The sequence below is a fragment of the Helianthus annuus genome, chromosome 9, assembly GCF_002127325.2.
Source record: "Helianthus annuus cultivar XRQ/B chromosome 9, HanXRQr2.0-SUNRISE, whole genome shotgun sequence".
In the NCBI taxonomy this organism is placed as follows: domain Eukaryota; kingdom Viridiplantae; phylum Streptophyta; class Magnoliopsida; order Asterales; family Asteraceae; genus Helianthus; species Helianthus annuus.
In genome coordinates this window covers 159,712,402-159,726,202 of record NC_035441.2, presented here as the reverse complement: position 1 = coordinate 159,726,202, position 13,801 = coordinate 159,712,402, and the positions used below count along the sequence as shown (strand labels likewise).

The 13,801-nt window shown below is 37.5% G+C and overlaps 1 protein-coding gene across 1 annotated transcript; it reads right to left on the bottom strand.

Annotated features, from left to right (window-relative positions):
* Positions 1 to 432: 432 nt before the first annotated feature.
* Positions 433 to 2,554, bottom strand: LOC110879244 (AAA-ATPase ASD, mitochondrial). The gene has a single exon (XM_022127667.2). The coding sequence runs from the start codon at positions 2,309 to 2,311 to the stop codon at positions 797 to 799; it is 1,515 nt and encodes a 504-aa protein (XP_021983359.1). The 5' UTR covers positions 2,312 to 2,554; the 3' UTR covers positions 433 to 796.
* Positions 2,555 to 13,801: the final 11,247 nt, after the last annotated feature.

Sequence of the window (13,801 nt, the reverse complement as noted above, 5' to 3'; positions counted from 1 at the left end):
GCGCTTACTACCAAGTTTAGTGTGACGAGAAGATGTTATCACTACCTTGTTAATAAGGCCATCCGTAGTCATAACGCCCCTTTGTGGGCGTTATGCGACACGTGGCGCGCCACGTCAGCGTGTGGGCGTTATGGGGCCTTATGCATTTAAGCCCGTAGTCATAACGCCACTACCTCATCATTACCCAATTAATTAATAAACCCTTAAACTATACATATATATGTATATATATGTCTGTGTGAGTGGAGGGAAAACAAACAACAAGCATGGCACCGCGAAATATATAACGGGAGGAGAAAATTTTTACCCCATAACGCCCTCCGTAGTGGTGTTCGGGGCGCTATGGAGGCGTTATGAAGGAAAAAGGCGCCATATACAGCCCCATTACACATAGTCTACGACGTTGTAACAATAATCTCCAATGGCTTATTCTAGCGTAACCATAGAGCGGCATAAATATACATATTATTTTTACATATAATTTCAAAATAAGCGTAGATATAACATATTCTAAAACTTTATGCCAAATCTATGTAGGGTAAACATCATATTTCCATCAAAACTTACAAAGTCACCTGCATTTATTCTACTTTGAAAATTCTAAACCAAATAAATAAAGGACTATTACTGAATAATTGGAACTTGAGTAACCAAAAGTATTTTGATCAAACAATGAACACCAACTAACCGTTGACCTTATCCAAACCCCATTCTCCCATTTGGGGCAAATCCTCATAAACATGCCGGACATCAAGTTCCGGCACCGGTCTTCTTCATTCCAATCACCACCAACCTCTTACACGCTTCCATTCGACCCGTTTTCAACCAAATTCGCAACCTTCGCCTCGCCGTTTTCAACCATATTCACAACCTTAACCTCGCCCGCCTTTACCGCCAGCAACTCTTTCTTCTTTTCCTCTTCTTCCTCAAGCTTTTTCCGTTCAGCCTCCGCTTTAGCAGCTTCCAGAGCTCCTATCAAACTCTTCAAGCACCTTTCGGTATCCGGCGGGCTGGTCTTCGGCATCAAATTCTCCGCCACATCCGCCGGAGTCATCTCAACTTCTCCCAACAATTCACTAATCCTCTCAAACAAGTCATGCGTTTGGATACATAAATAATTCTTCGCCAATACCTTAAACGCCTCGAACCCGCAATAAGACAACTCAATATGCTTATCCATCCTGCCTCTCCTAATCAATGCAGGATCCAGCTTCTCAACATGATTAGTAGTAAAAACAATCAATCTATCTCCACCACAAGCTGACCACAACCCATCAACAAAATTCAACAAACCGGATAACGTAACCTTACTAGTTTTCCCTTCATTCTCAGGTGGCTTTATCGGTTTCTTCGGGTCACTCTCCTCCTCCTCTTCCTTCACCTCTTTCTTCCTCTGTCCGGTAAGATCCATCGAACAATCGATATCTTCAATCACAATAATCGACTTACTCGACGTCTCTATCAACAATCTTCTAAGCTCCGTGTTGTCCTTGACAGCTGTGAGTTCGAGGTCGTATATATCGTAGCATAAGAAATTCGCCATGGCGGCGATCATGGTGGATTTACCGGTCCCTGGTGGACCGTAAAGAAGGTAACCTCTCTTCCATGCCCGACCGATTCGGTTATAAAACTCTTCACCGTTACTAAAGGTTGTCAAATCATCAATTATCTCCTGTTTCATCACAGGATCCATAGCTAGGGTTTGAAACGAAGCTGGATGCTCAAACACAACATGGCTCCATTGAGATCCGTTGTTAGTGTAAAGCTTTCTCATTCGGGTTTTCACTTTAATGTCTCTACCTTCTTTCAAAACATGTTGTAAGTATTCACCGAGAATCATTTCACGATGGCGTTTGTGAAAGGTTAACTTGTAATATCTTTTTTCATCTGTGGTAGGGTAAAATGAAAACGACTGGGTCTTGAGTATGTTTTTACCGGAAGACCAGTAAACTTTGACGCCGTTAAAGTCATCCGCCACTTCTTCATGATCGTCCATGGATAAAGAGAGTGGTTGCGTGTTGTTTTTGATAACGTCGGCTTTGAGTCGTTTGGCTTGCATTGAAGTGGTCTTGCCGAGGTAGGTTTCGATGGCGGAGTAGGCTTCGCTGCGTTTGAAGCGCTCGCCGGTGAATTCGTTGAAGGTGATTTGGATGTAAGGGTAGAAGAGGGTTAGGAAACGTTGAGAGTATTTTTCGAAAAAGTTTCGGACGTTGTATGGGAAGTATTGTTGGATGATGGCCCAAACGAACATGACACTAGCTAGAAGTGAACCTAAGTGTCCTAACATGTCTGCCATGTTGAATTTGTTCATGGTGTTTGGTTTTGTTGAATATTGGAGATGAGGGTTTGGTGTGGATGGATGGGGTGCTTGGTTTATAAAGAATAGAAATGGGTGAATTAATATGGGGTTGAAAACGGTGGGTAGGGGTAGAGTTGCTTAATTTAAGTTTGCTACGTGTTTATTTGTTTTCTTGTTTGATAAGCTTATGAGTAGTTGAAGTCGTCGGTTGTTTTTTTGTGTTCACATGGACCATGGCTATATAATTTGGACTTTTCCTTTAGATTTTTAAATGTGCATAGAAAAAAAAAACTATCTTATGGATGTGGTATTCATTTGTACCTCATACCGTCACACCCAATCATAATCTGACTCCTTATTTCATCATATTTTATCACATCATCACTAAAATACTTGCAACACCCATCACACCACCACATATAAACCATTGAAACAACCCACACCCAAACTAGAGGTGTACAAATCGGTTTTTTTAGAATAACCGGTCCGATTTTTAACCAAACCAATTTGTTTCATCAAAAACAAAAACCGTTTTAACCGGTTTGTGTAAAAAAAACCAGTTTCGGTCGGGTTTTAACCGGGTTGTGCCATAAAAAACCGGTTTCGGTTTTTAAACTTATTTCAAAGATCAAACATACTAACCGGTCTACAAACCACCGGTTCGATTCGGTTTGAAACCGGTTTTAAAAAATCGGTTTCGGTCCTAAAACCGTTTTTTGTACACCTCTAACCCAAACATCACAATTGTGACACCTATCACGGTCACTACCGTGAAAACACACCTTGCGGTGGTGTATCACAGTCATGGCCCTTCACATCACAGTGGCCCCCTTATAGCTAGGAATTACGTGAAATCATGTATGTTATCCATTGTGACTCACGTCTCATGTTTTCAAATCATCTTTTACTAAAAATCGTGTCATACTCAGATAATCCGTTAAATAATTTACCCTTTGCTCAGGTGTTGTCAACAAAATATTTTGTTGATCAAATTCAATAGAACATATTAAATGTCACAAATTCCCTAGTGCTTGAGGCTTGTCCTCAACAAGATTGAATAAAGACTTAGGTATATGTGCTACTTATTCAAATCATCAAGTAGAACAAAGGAAAGAGAAATTTTTTTTGAATATTCAAATATGATACAAAGGAAATGAACTACATTTCCTATCCATTCATGATACCCTTTTCATTGGGTATGAAGGTTTTGACTTATGTTGGTGTAAAACCACTCAAATCAATTCAAGATGAGAAGCAATTCTACGTTGGTAGCGAACGATAAATCCATTAAACAAAAACAATCTTAGGTAATGTAACCGGCCTTTTGAAAAGGAAAAACTGGACTTACAATCTTAGTTACCCAATTAACCTTCAAAACAAAATACTGTTATTATATAACTAGAGTTCAATATGAAACACATTTTGCTTTGATGATTCATGGAAGAGCCAAATAATGTGAACGGTACAATCATGACATCGACCGTGGTACTCTTTTCTCGTTTCGGTCTGATGCATGATCCAACCACAGCGTCAACTTTGGACTACAATTCTTTACTATGTGGAATTTTGAGCAGAATTTTTACTGACAATTTACAATTGATCCACCAGTTGACTTTGTCGCATGTGTGCACTTTTTATGAAATCTTCTATTGAGCTCATCTTTTTGTTGTTTGTATTCGGATTTTTTCCTTAAGACATCACAAGGAATATATTATGAACATATGATCATTTACAACTAATATCTTATATCACGTGTTCATATATTATCATTAAAAAAAAATTGTGCATTTATAATTATGACCATCTATACGCTAACAACAACGATCGCTAAAACTTCTAGATGCTAACTTAACAAAAGGCAATGATTTTTGTCATTTAACAAAACATGTAACACAAAAGGTTGTTTGTATGTAAATTCAGTTACATTAAAACCTATATCTCAACTAACATTTATTTCATTTATGGAGTAAAGGTCATACGTTGGTAGCATCATTATAGAGATAGAATGTTATTCATGTAAAAACATGTATACAAACAGATATTAGTATTCAGTTATCATATCACATAGGAAATATATAAAATGCATTCAGCGGAATTTAAGTATGGTGATACAAGACCAGAGATTCGCGTATATATGCATAACTACTTTGTAACATAACTAAGTATAAATATATATTATGTAAAAACAAACTAATTCATTGATTTTCTCAACAATCTATAAAAACAAGATTAAACAAAAACAATCTTAGGTAACGTAACCGGCCTTTTGAAAAGGAAAAACTGGACTTACAATCTTAGTTACCCAATTAACCTTCAAAACAAAATACTGTTATTATATAACTAGAGTTCAATATGAAACACATTTTGCTTTGATGATTCATGGAAGAGCCAAATAATGTGAACAGTACAATCATGACATCGACCGTGGTACTCTTTTCTCGTTTCGGTCTGATGCATGATCCAACCACAGCGTCGACTTTGGACTACAATTCTTTACTATGTGGAATTTTGAGCAGAATTTTTACTGACAATTTACAATTGATCCACCAGTTGACTTTGTCGCATGTGTGCACTTTTTATGAAATCTTCTATTGAAAAGGAAAAACAATCTTAGGTAACGTAACCGGCCTTTTGAAAAGGAAAAACTAGACTTACAATCTTAGTTACCCAATTAACCTTCAAAACAAAATACTGTTACTATATAACTAGAGTTCAATATGAAACACATTTTGCTTTGATGATTCATGGAAGAGCCAAATAATGTGAACGGTACAATCATGACATCGACCGTGGTACTCTTTTCTCGTTTCGGTCTGATGCATGATCCAACCACAACGTCAACTTTGGACTACAATTCTTTACTATGTGGAATTTTGAGCAGAATTTTTACTGACAATTTACAATTGATCCGCCAGTTGACTTTGTCGCATGTGTGCACTTTTTATGAAATCTTCTATTGAGCTCATCTTTTTGTTGTTTGTATTCGGATTTTTTCCTTAAGACATCACAAGGAATATATTATGAACATATGATCATTTGCATCTAATATCTTATATCACGTGTTCATATATTATCATTAAAAAAATTTGTGCATTTATAATTATGACCATCTATACGCTAACAACAACGATCGCTAAAACTTCTAGATGCTAACTTAACAAAAGGCAATGATTTTTGTCATTTAACAAAACATGTAACACAAAAGGTTGTTTGTATGTAAATTCAGTTACATTAAAACCTATATCTCAACTAACATTTATTTCATCTATGGAGTAAAGGTCATACGTTGGTAGCATTATTATAGAGATAGAATGTTATTCACGTAAAAACATGCATACAAACAGATATTAGTATTCTGTTATCATATCACATAGGAAATATATAAAATGCATTCAGCGGAATTTAAGTATGGTGATACAAGACCAGAGATTCGCGTATATATGCATAACTACTTTGTAACATAACTAAGTATAAATATATATTATGTAAAAAAACTAATTCATTGATTTTCTCAACAATCTATAAAAACAAGATTAAATTCACTGTTAGAGGGTATTCCCCAATGCTTCAACATCATAATACCTTTTAATGGGTTTTACATGTTGCACCTTATTTCTAGACTAGGAAAAGTTAGATATGGTTCAACATGAAAACAAGATGTCAAGATCCCATCCAAGTTTTTGTTGTAGATACATTGTTTAAGAATCCGTGGTTGATAAAATTGTGTTTTCGTAATTAACCTAATTTACAAACTTAGGGATATTATGCCCTACCAGATATAACCTAATTTTAAAAGAAAATGGGTTCTAATGTTCAAATTGACTTGGAACGAACGAACAAAATCCTATATCTAATAAGCAACATATTACGTGTTAATAACAAGTATACCTCGAGCCTTCACATAGTGTCATGTTAAATAGATGGAAGTGGAATTAAATTTTGAGTTATATCACCTTAGCTAATGCTCATAGTGCCTAGACGTAATAATATATTTTTTGAGGTACGACGACAGTCAAAGTGCCTTTTTTTTATTCTTCAACCCTCGGGAACTCAGAGGCCCCAAGACTATAGGTGGTTTGGCAATATCTATGCTAATAAGCAGTAAGTGCTGAACTAGTAAGATGTTTGACTGGGTAAGAGACTCTGAACTAGTAAATACTGAGTCGGTAATGTAAGATTAAATATATTATGTTTAATATTTAATCTAGTAGCCATTATAATCATTTACATAATATAAATCAAAATATATAATAACATATTAAATAATTAGTTGGTAATTGTTGATGGACCATATTACCCTTATTAACTAATTAGGTTTCCTCCTGGGTGCTTATATAAGGAGACTTATGTAGAGGTTAAGGGGTTACACAGTTACACAGTTACACAATTAGACATACCCCATAATCATAACATCATCATCATCATCGACCTCCTCTCCTATAGCCGATTCCCTTGTCGGTTTTCTTAGTCACCATCATCAGTCAGCACCCTAAGGAGGAACCAGATCACCTTGACTAAGATGTCGAACTCCATGGCTTCTTCCATCACTGGATTCTCTACTGCACTGTCTGTTGTGACAGGTATGTTTTAATGTTTTCCTTTATGATTAAACAGAACTGATCCAACATGTGGTATCAGAGAATATATTGATTAGTCGGTTCTGTTTTGTATTCGTAAATCTGGATTAAAACTGGAAACCAGGATTTGAAAACCATAATAAAATTCGGTTTATGTCATCCGAGATGCCATTCCGGATCCGTCTCGGATCATGTGCTCAATTTTTGTTACTTTTCCGAAATCGGTATAAGCAAAATATGCGTAAATGTGTAATAAATTCCAGATTTCGGATGAATGTTTGAATATTTTATTTTAGGATTCATCATTAGTTCATGATTAAATTCGAAAAATTCCCTTAGTTTTGGAATGAATTTAGGATTATTGAGTGTTTGTTCCTGTTTGATTTATTTTTATCTAATTAGAATTTTCGAAATCTGTTATTTTATTAATGGACATAATTTTTCGAAATAAACAGATAAATATAATGAATATTTAGACAGGAAACTTGATCCCATAATCCCTGAAATTTCAGATTTAAACCTTATCATTTATTAACTGCCAAGATTAAGGATGTGATAGCTTGAGGAACACATTTCGGATGACCATCACGGATCATTTCGGACTAACCATTTCGGACTAAGCGTCCATTACGGATCAACATCTGCCTGATCATTACGGACCATCACGGATCATTTCGGACTAACCACTTCGGACTAAGCATCAATCATTTCGGATGATTCCAAGACATATTTCATCCGGAATCATTCGTCTCGAACACCTCCGAAATGCATCCGAAATCACCCGAAATCATCCGACTCACGCGCCTTGAACACATCCGAAATCATGAGTGTTCATAAAATGTCAAGACTTGTTCGAAATCCTATTACTTTATTAAGCAGTTAATATGAACTAAAATCATGAGTGTTCATAAAAGTCATCTGCCACTTCTTCATGGTCGTCCATGGATAAAGAGAGTGGTTGCGTGTTGTTTTTGATAACGTCAGCTTTGAGACGTTTGGCTTGCATTGAAGTGGTCTTGCCGAGGTAGGTTTCGATGGCGGAGTAGGCTTCGCTGCGCTTGAAGCGTTCGCCGGTGAATTCGTTGAAGGTGATTTGGATGTAAGGGTAGAGGAGGGTGAGGAAACGTTGAGAGTATTTTTCGAAAAAGTTTCGGACGTTGTATGGGAAGTATTGTTGGATGATGGCCCAAACGAACATGACATTAGCTAGAAGTGAACCTAAGTGTCCTAACATGTCTGCCATGTTGAATTTGTTCATGGTGTTTGGTTTGGTTGAATATTGGAGATGATGGTTTGGTGTGGATGGATGGGGTGCTTGGTTTTTAAAGAATAAAAATGGGTGTACCAATATGGGGTTGAAAACGGTGGGTAGGGGTAGGGGTAGGGGTAGGGGTTGCTTAATTTATGTTTGCTACGTGTTTGTTTGTTTTCTTGTTCGATAAGCTTATGAGTAGTTGAAGTCGTCGGTTGTTTTTTTGTGTTCACATGGACCATGGCTATATAATTTGGACTTTTCCTTCAGATTTTTAAATGTGCATAGAAAAAAAACTATCTTATGGATGTGGTATTCATTTGTACCTTATACCGTCACACCCAATCATAATTTGACTCCTTATTTCATCATATTTTATTACATCATCACTAAAATATTTGTCATCACTAAAATACTTGCAACACCCGTCACACCACCACATATAAACCATTGAAACAACCCACACCCAAACTAGAGGTGTACAAATCGGTTTTTTTAAAATAACCGGTCCGATTTTTAACCGAACCAATTTTTTTCATCAAAAACAAAAATCGTTTTAACGGGTGGTTTGCTATTAAATAATTGGTTTTGTAATTACTTAGTTAATTAATCAGAATCAGATAATGTTTTACAAAACCAAAATGGCTTAACTTGAATAAGTTTCTTGATGTGTCATTTCTGGCCAAAGCTGACTTGATACATCTACTTATCATTCATGTATTACGAAAGCTATGTTAAGTGTGCATCATAAACATGAATGTCTTAATATCTGGCCAAAGCTGATTTAATTCCTTCATAGCTGGCATACTTAACAAGTGCATAACTAAAGTGATTGTCTCAATTTCTGGCCAAAGCTGATTTGTTACAATCATTTTGCACACATGCTTAAATGATTACACTTCTGGCCAAAGCTGATTTGTCTTCGTTTAAGGAGAATTTTAACTAAGTCTATTATTTTGATGTTAGTAATAGACAATATCACAACTTCATAACGTAAAATGGTCATTATTTATGCCTGCCTTAGTTTAATGTGCCCTTAGATCACATTAGAACTTCTTCCTTAGTATCATAACTTGTTCATCTTATTTCCACTATCAGCACCCAATTACGGGATTCCACCTTTGACTGGTGATAACTTTGCTGCATGGAAGGATGCTCTCATGCTTACTCTTGGCCTGCTGGATTTTGATTATGCCTTAAGAGAGAATAAGCTAGCGGACCTCACTACTCAAAGTACTGCAGCTGAGCAGTTAACTCATGAAAAGTGGATAAGGTGTAACCGCATGTCTCTCATGTTTATGAAGCAGTCCATCAGCAATGCAATCAGAGGAGCTATTCCTGATTCTGAAGATGCTAAAACCTACTTGGCTTCTGTGGAGGCGCAGTTCAAGGGGACGTCTAAAGCACACGCTAGTACCCTTATTCTCAAGCTGGTGACGGCTAAGTATGACGGGAGGAGCGGCATTCGCGAGCACATCATGATGATGAATGACATGGCCAATAAGCTGAAGGGGCTGGAAATGGAAATCAGTGATGGTTTTCTCGTTCATTTCATCATTACTTCGCTTCCTTCGTCCTTTGAAGCACTCAAGATCAATTACAACACTCAGAAGGACAAATGGACGATGAGTGAGCTGGTCGCTATGTGCATACAGGAGGAAGAGCGTATGAGGATGGATCGCACTACCGATGTTGCTAACTTCACTACCTCCAACTCTAAGAAAAAGGAAGAACAATCATCAGAGGAAGGATGCTTCAAAAGTCCAAAGGCCAAATCCTAATGCAAGTGCATCTTCCAGCTCTAAGAACTCCTTAGGCAGAATCCACTGCAAGTTCTGTAAAAAGACAGGACATATGCAGAAGGAATGCCCTGATTTTAAGGAGTGGCTGGCTAAGAAAGGTAACGATTATTTTATGATACTTGAGTCCTATAATTTAAGTGTTCCTGCTAATTCTTGGTGGTTTAATTCTGGTTCTATGGTTCATGTTACCAATTCAACTCAGGGATTCCTTACAATCCGGAAGCTGGAAAGAAACCAAAGAACGCTTAAGGTTGGGGATGATCGAGAATTAGAAGTGAAGGCCATTGGAACATTACATTACAATTATTTATGAAAACCGGTTTATGTATTAGGCTTTTCCAAATCTTTGTTGTCATATAACATAAATGAATCAATCACAAAGATGAAAGAGAAACAAGATTTAGAGACTTCGTCCATGTTGTGGCATCAACGTTTAGGCCACATCTCAAAAGAACGATTAAATCGTCTTGTAAAGGATGAAGTCTTACCTCCTCTTGACTTCTCTAATTTTGGAACATGTGTCAAATGTCTTAAAGGTAAAATGACATTAGCGAATAAGAAAGGTGCCACTAGGAGCTCTAATTTATTAGAACTCATTCATACTGATATTAGTGGTCCCTACCAAATCGTTGGCATAATAGGACATACTTGATTTATCACTTTTATTGATGATTATTCTCGTTACATGTACTTGTATCTTATTAAGGAAAAGTCTGAATCTCTTACAACTTTTAAAGATTATAAGGCTGAAGTTGAAAAGCAATTCGATCGTCAGATTAAAGTTGTGAGATCAGATAGAGGCAGTGAATATTATGGAAGACATACTGATGTGGGTCAAGCTGCTGGTCCATTTTATAAGTTTTGTAAGGGCCAGGGGATTGTGAACCAATACACCATGCCTGGTACACCTTAGCAGAACAGTGTCGCTGAAAGAAGAAACCGTACCCTTATGAACATGGTGCGCAGTATGTTAGCTAACACAAATTTACCATTATTCCTCTGGACTGAAGCGTTAAAAGCAGCTGTTCATATACTCAATAGAGTTCATTCTAAGTCTGTCCCTAAAACTCCTTATGAACTTTGGACAGGAAGGAAACCGAGTCTTAAATATATGAAAGTATGGGGCTGCATCGCTGAAGCAAAACTTTACAATCCTTTCCTAAGGAAACTTGACCCTAAAACAATTACCTGTTTCTTTATTGGGTATCCTGATAATTCAAAGGGTTGTTATTTCTATTGTCCTTCTCATGTCACCCGTATTGTTGAAACCAAGCGTGTTGCGTTCCTGGAGGATTTCAAGGTCAGTGGGAGCAGTACCAACCCTTACGAAGAATTGCAAGAAGTACAAGACGCGGGGGGAGAGACTCGTCGCTTACCATTACTCCGATTACTCCTCTTGTACCCAATGCAACTACTGTGACTAAAGCTACTGCACCAACTCCAAATTTACCTCTACAATCAGAACCCATTATACCTCATGACGAAGGCACATCAAATGCTCAAAACCAAGACAACGCTGAACCCGATAATCCACTCAGGAGGTCATCTAGGACCAGAAGGCCTACTAATTGGGATGATTATGTTACCTACCTGACTAAAATGGATCCCGGAAAGCTCAATGATCCTATCTCTTACAATGAAGCTATTAGCAGTGATCAGTCTTCTGAATGGAATAAAGCAATGATTGATGAGCTTGAATCCATGAAGAAAAATGACGTTTGGGATTTGGTTGAATTACCCAACGGTGTCAAACCAGTAGGATGTAAATGGGTGTTCAAAACAAAACTGGATCCGAATGGGAACGTTGAACGCTACAAAGCGAGATTGGTTGCAAAGGGCTACACTCAGAAAGAGGGAATTGATTATCAAGAGATCGTAAAGATTCATTAAGGATCGTCATGGCCCTAGTAGCTCATTTTGATTTGGAGTTACATCAGATGGACGTTAAAACCTCTTTCCTTAACGGAGACTTAGACGAAGATGTTTACATGAAACAACTTGAAGGTCAGGAGCATCTAGTCTGTAACTTGAAGAAATCCATTTACGGGTTAAAACAAGCATCACGTCAGTGGTACCTCAAGTTTGATGAAGTCATGAAGAAACAAGGTTTAATGAAGAATCAAGTGGATCAATGAATCTTCCTCAAGATGAGTGGGAGCAACTTTACTATACTTGTCCTTTACGTAGATGATATTCTATTGGCAAGTAATAGTTTAGACATGTTGCATGAGTCGAAGCGGTTACTCTCGCATAACTTCGACATGAAGGATCTCGGAGATGCTTCTTACGTCATTGGCATCGAAATTCACCGAGATAGACACAAAGGGATCTTAGGATTGTCTCAAAAGGCTTATATAGATCGTGTCCTTACACGTTACAACATGAAACAGTGCAAACCCTCCGTCGGTCCAGTAGTTAAGGGAGATGTTTTCGGTTCATTCCAGTGTCCGACAACAGAGGTTGAGAAGGAGCAAATGAGCCAGATACCTTATGCGTCAGTAGTCGGGAGCTTGATGCATGCTCAAGTCTGTACTCGCCCAAATATCGCTTATATTGCTGGAATGCTAGGTCGTTATCAGACTAATCCTGGCCTAGATCACTGGAAAGCAGCTAAGAAGGTACTTCGATATTTGCAAGGGACGAAAGACTATAAACTGACTTATAAAAGAAGTGATCATTTAGAAGTGGTGCGCTATTCTGATTCTGACTTTGCCAAATGCAAAGATGACAAGAAATCCACTTCGGGCTATATCTTTATGTTAGCAGGCGGCCCTATCTCTTGGAAGAGTCATAAACAACAGTTGACCACAACTTCCACAATGATGGCAGAGTACATTACTATTTATAACGCAACCTGTCATGGAATGTTGCTTAGAAATTTAATCACTGGACTCAAAATCGTTAATTCCATTTCTAGACCATTGAAGCTTTACTGTGATAATTCAGCTGCCGTTAGTTTCTCCAACAGTAACAGTTCGACTGGAGCTGGTTTATATCTCGATACAAAATATCTGTTCGTACGTGAACTGTAACACCAGTTCTTATAAATCAAGGTTTAACGTATATTTTGCGAAAACATTCATGTAATTAATGATTACATACATTGGAAATACGGGATTAAAGAAAACTTTTACAAATTATAGTAATACCACATAAAGTGGTTTAATTCGCCGTTTTAAAATAACGACGAAACAACATTGCGGAAGCTTTATTTAACGCGTGTTCGGTTCTTGCTCGATGCTTGATATTCATCCGGGACTCTTGACATTCACCTGTGATCAAAACCATCTTAAAAGTTAGTTTTGATAATTAAACGATTAGTGCAACAAGGATGATTGAGTCGAATAATCGAATTAAACAAGGAAATCGAGTAATTCCAACATGGATGTCTTGATCCAAAAACAAGGATATAAAACTGGCCTCCACCGTAAGTTACGGTGGCACCGTAAGTTACGGTGGCACCGTAAGTTACGGTGGCCCCTGGTATAAAGTGCCCCTACCATAATTCAGTAGGAAGCTACCGTAAAGCTTTCAGCTCCACCGTAACTTACGGTGGGCACCGTAAGTTACGGTGGCCCCTGTATCAGAACTCCCATTTTTGCCGTTTTTGACACGAAAACTTCCGTATCTTTTAATCTGCTTGTCCGATTGACCTACCGTTTCTTCCTACATGATTGTAATTTGATTCTCCACATTATGGAGTTAAAATCCGACATCCGGCTTAATAAATTTTGAGACTTTTATACCTTCGGCTTATTACCTTTTTACAAGATTTTGACCCATTTATGCATTTATCAAACAAGCATATTTGTTTGATCATTATTTCACATGAACCACTTCAATTCAATATTTTCTACCAAGTTAGGTTCTA

Excerpts from the sequence above, each read along its gene's own strand:
- LOC110879244 (XM_022127667.2), bottom strand. The coding sequence starts at position 2,311 with ATGAACAAATTCAACATGGCAGACATGTTAGGACACTTAGGTTCACTT.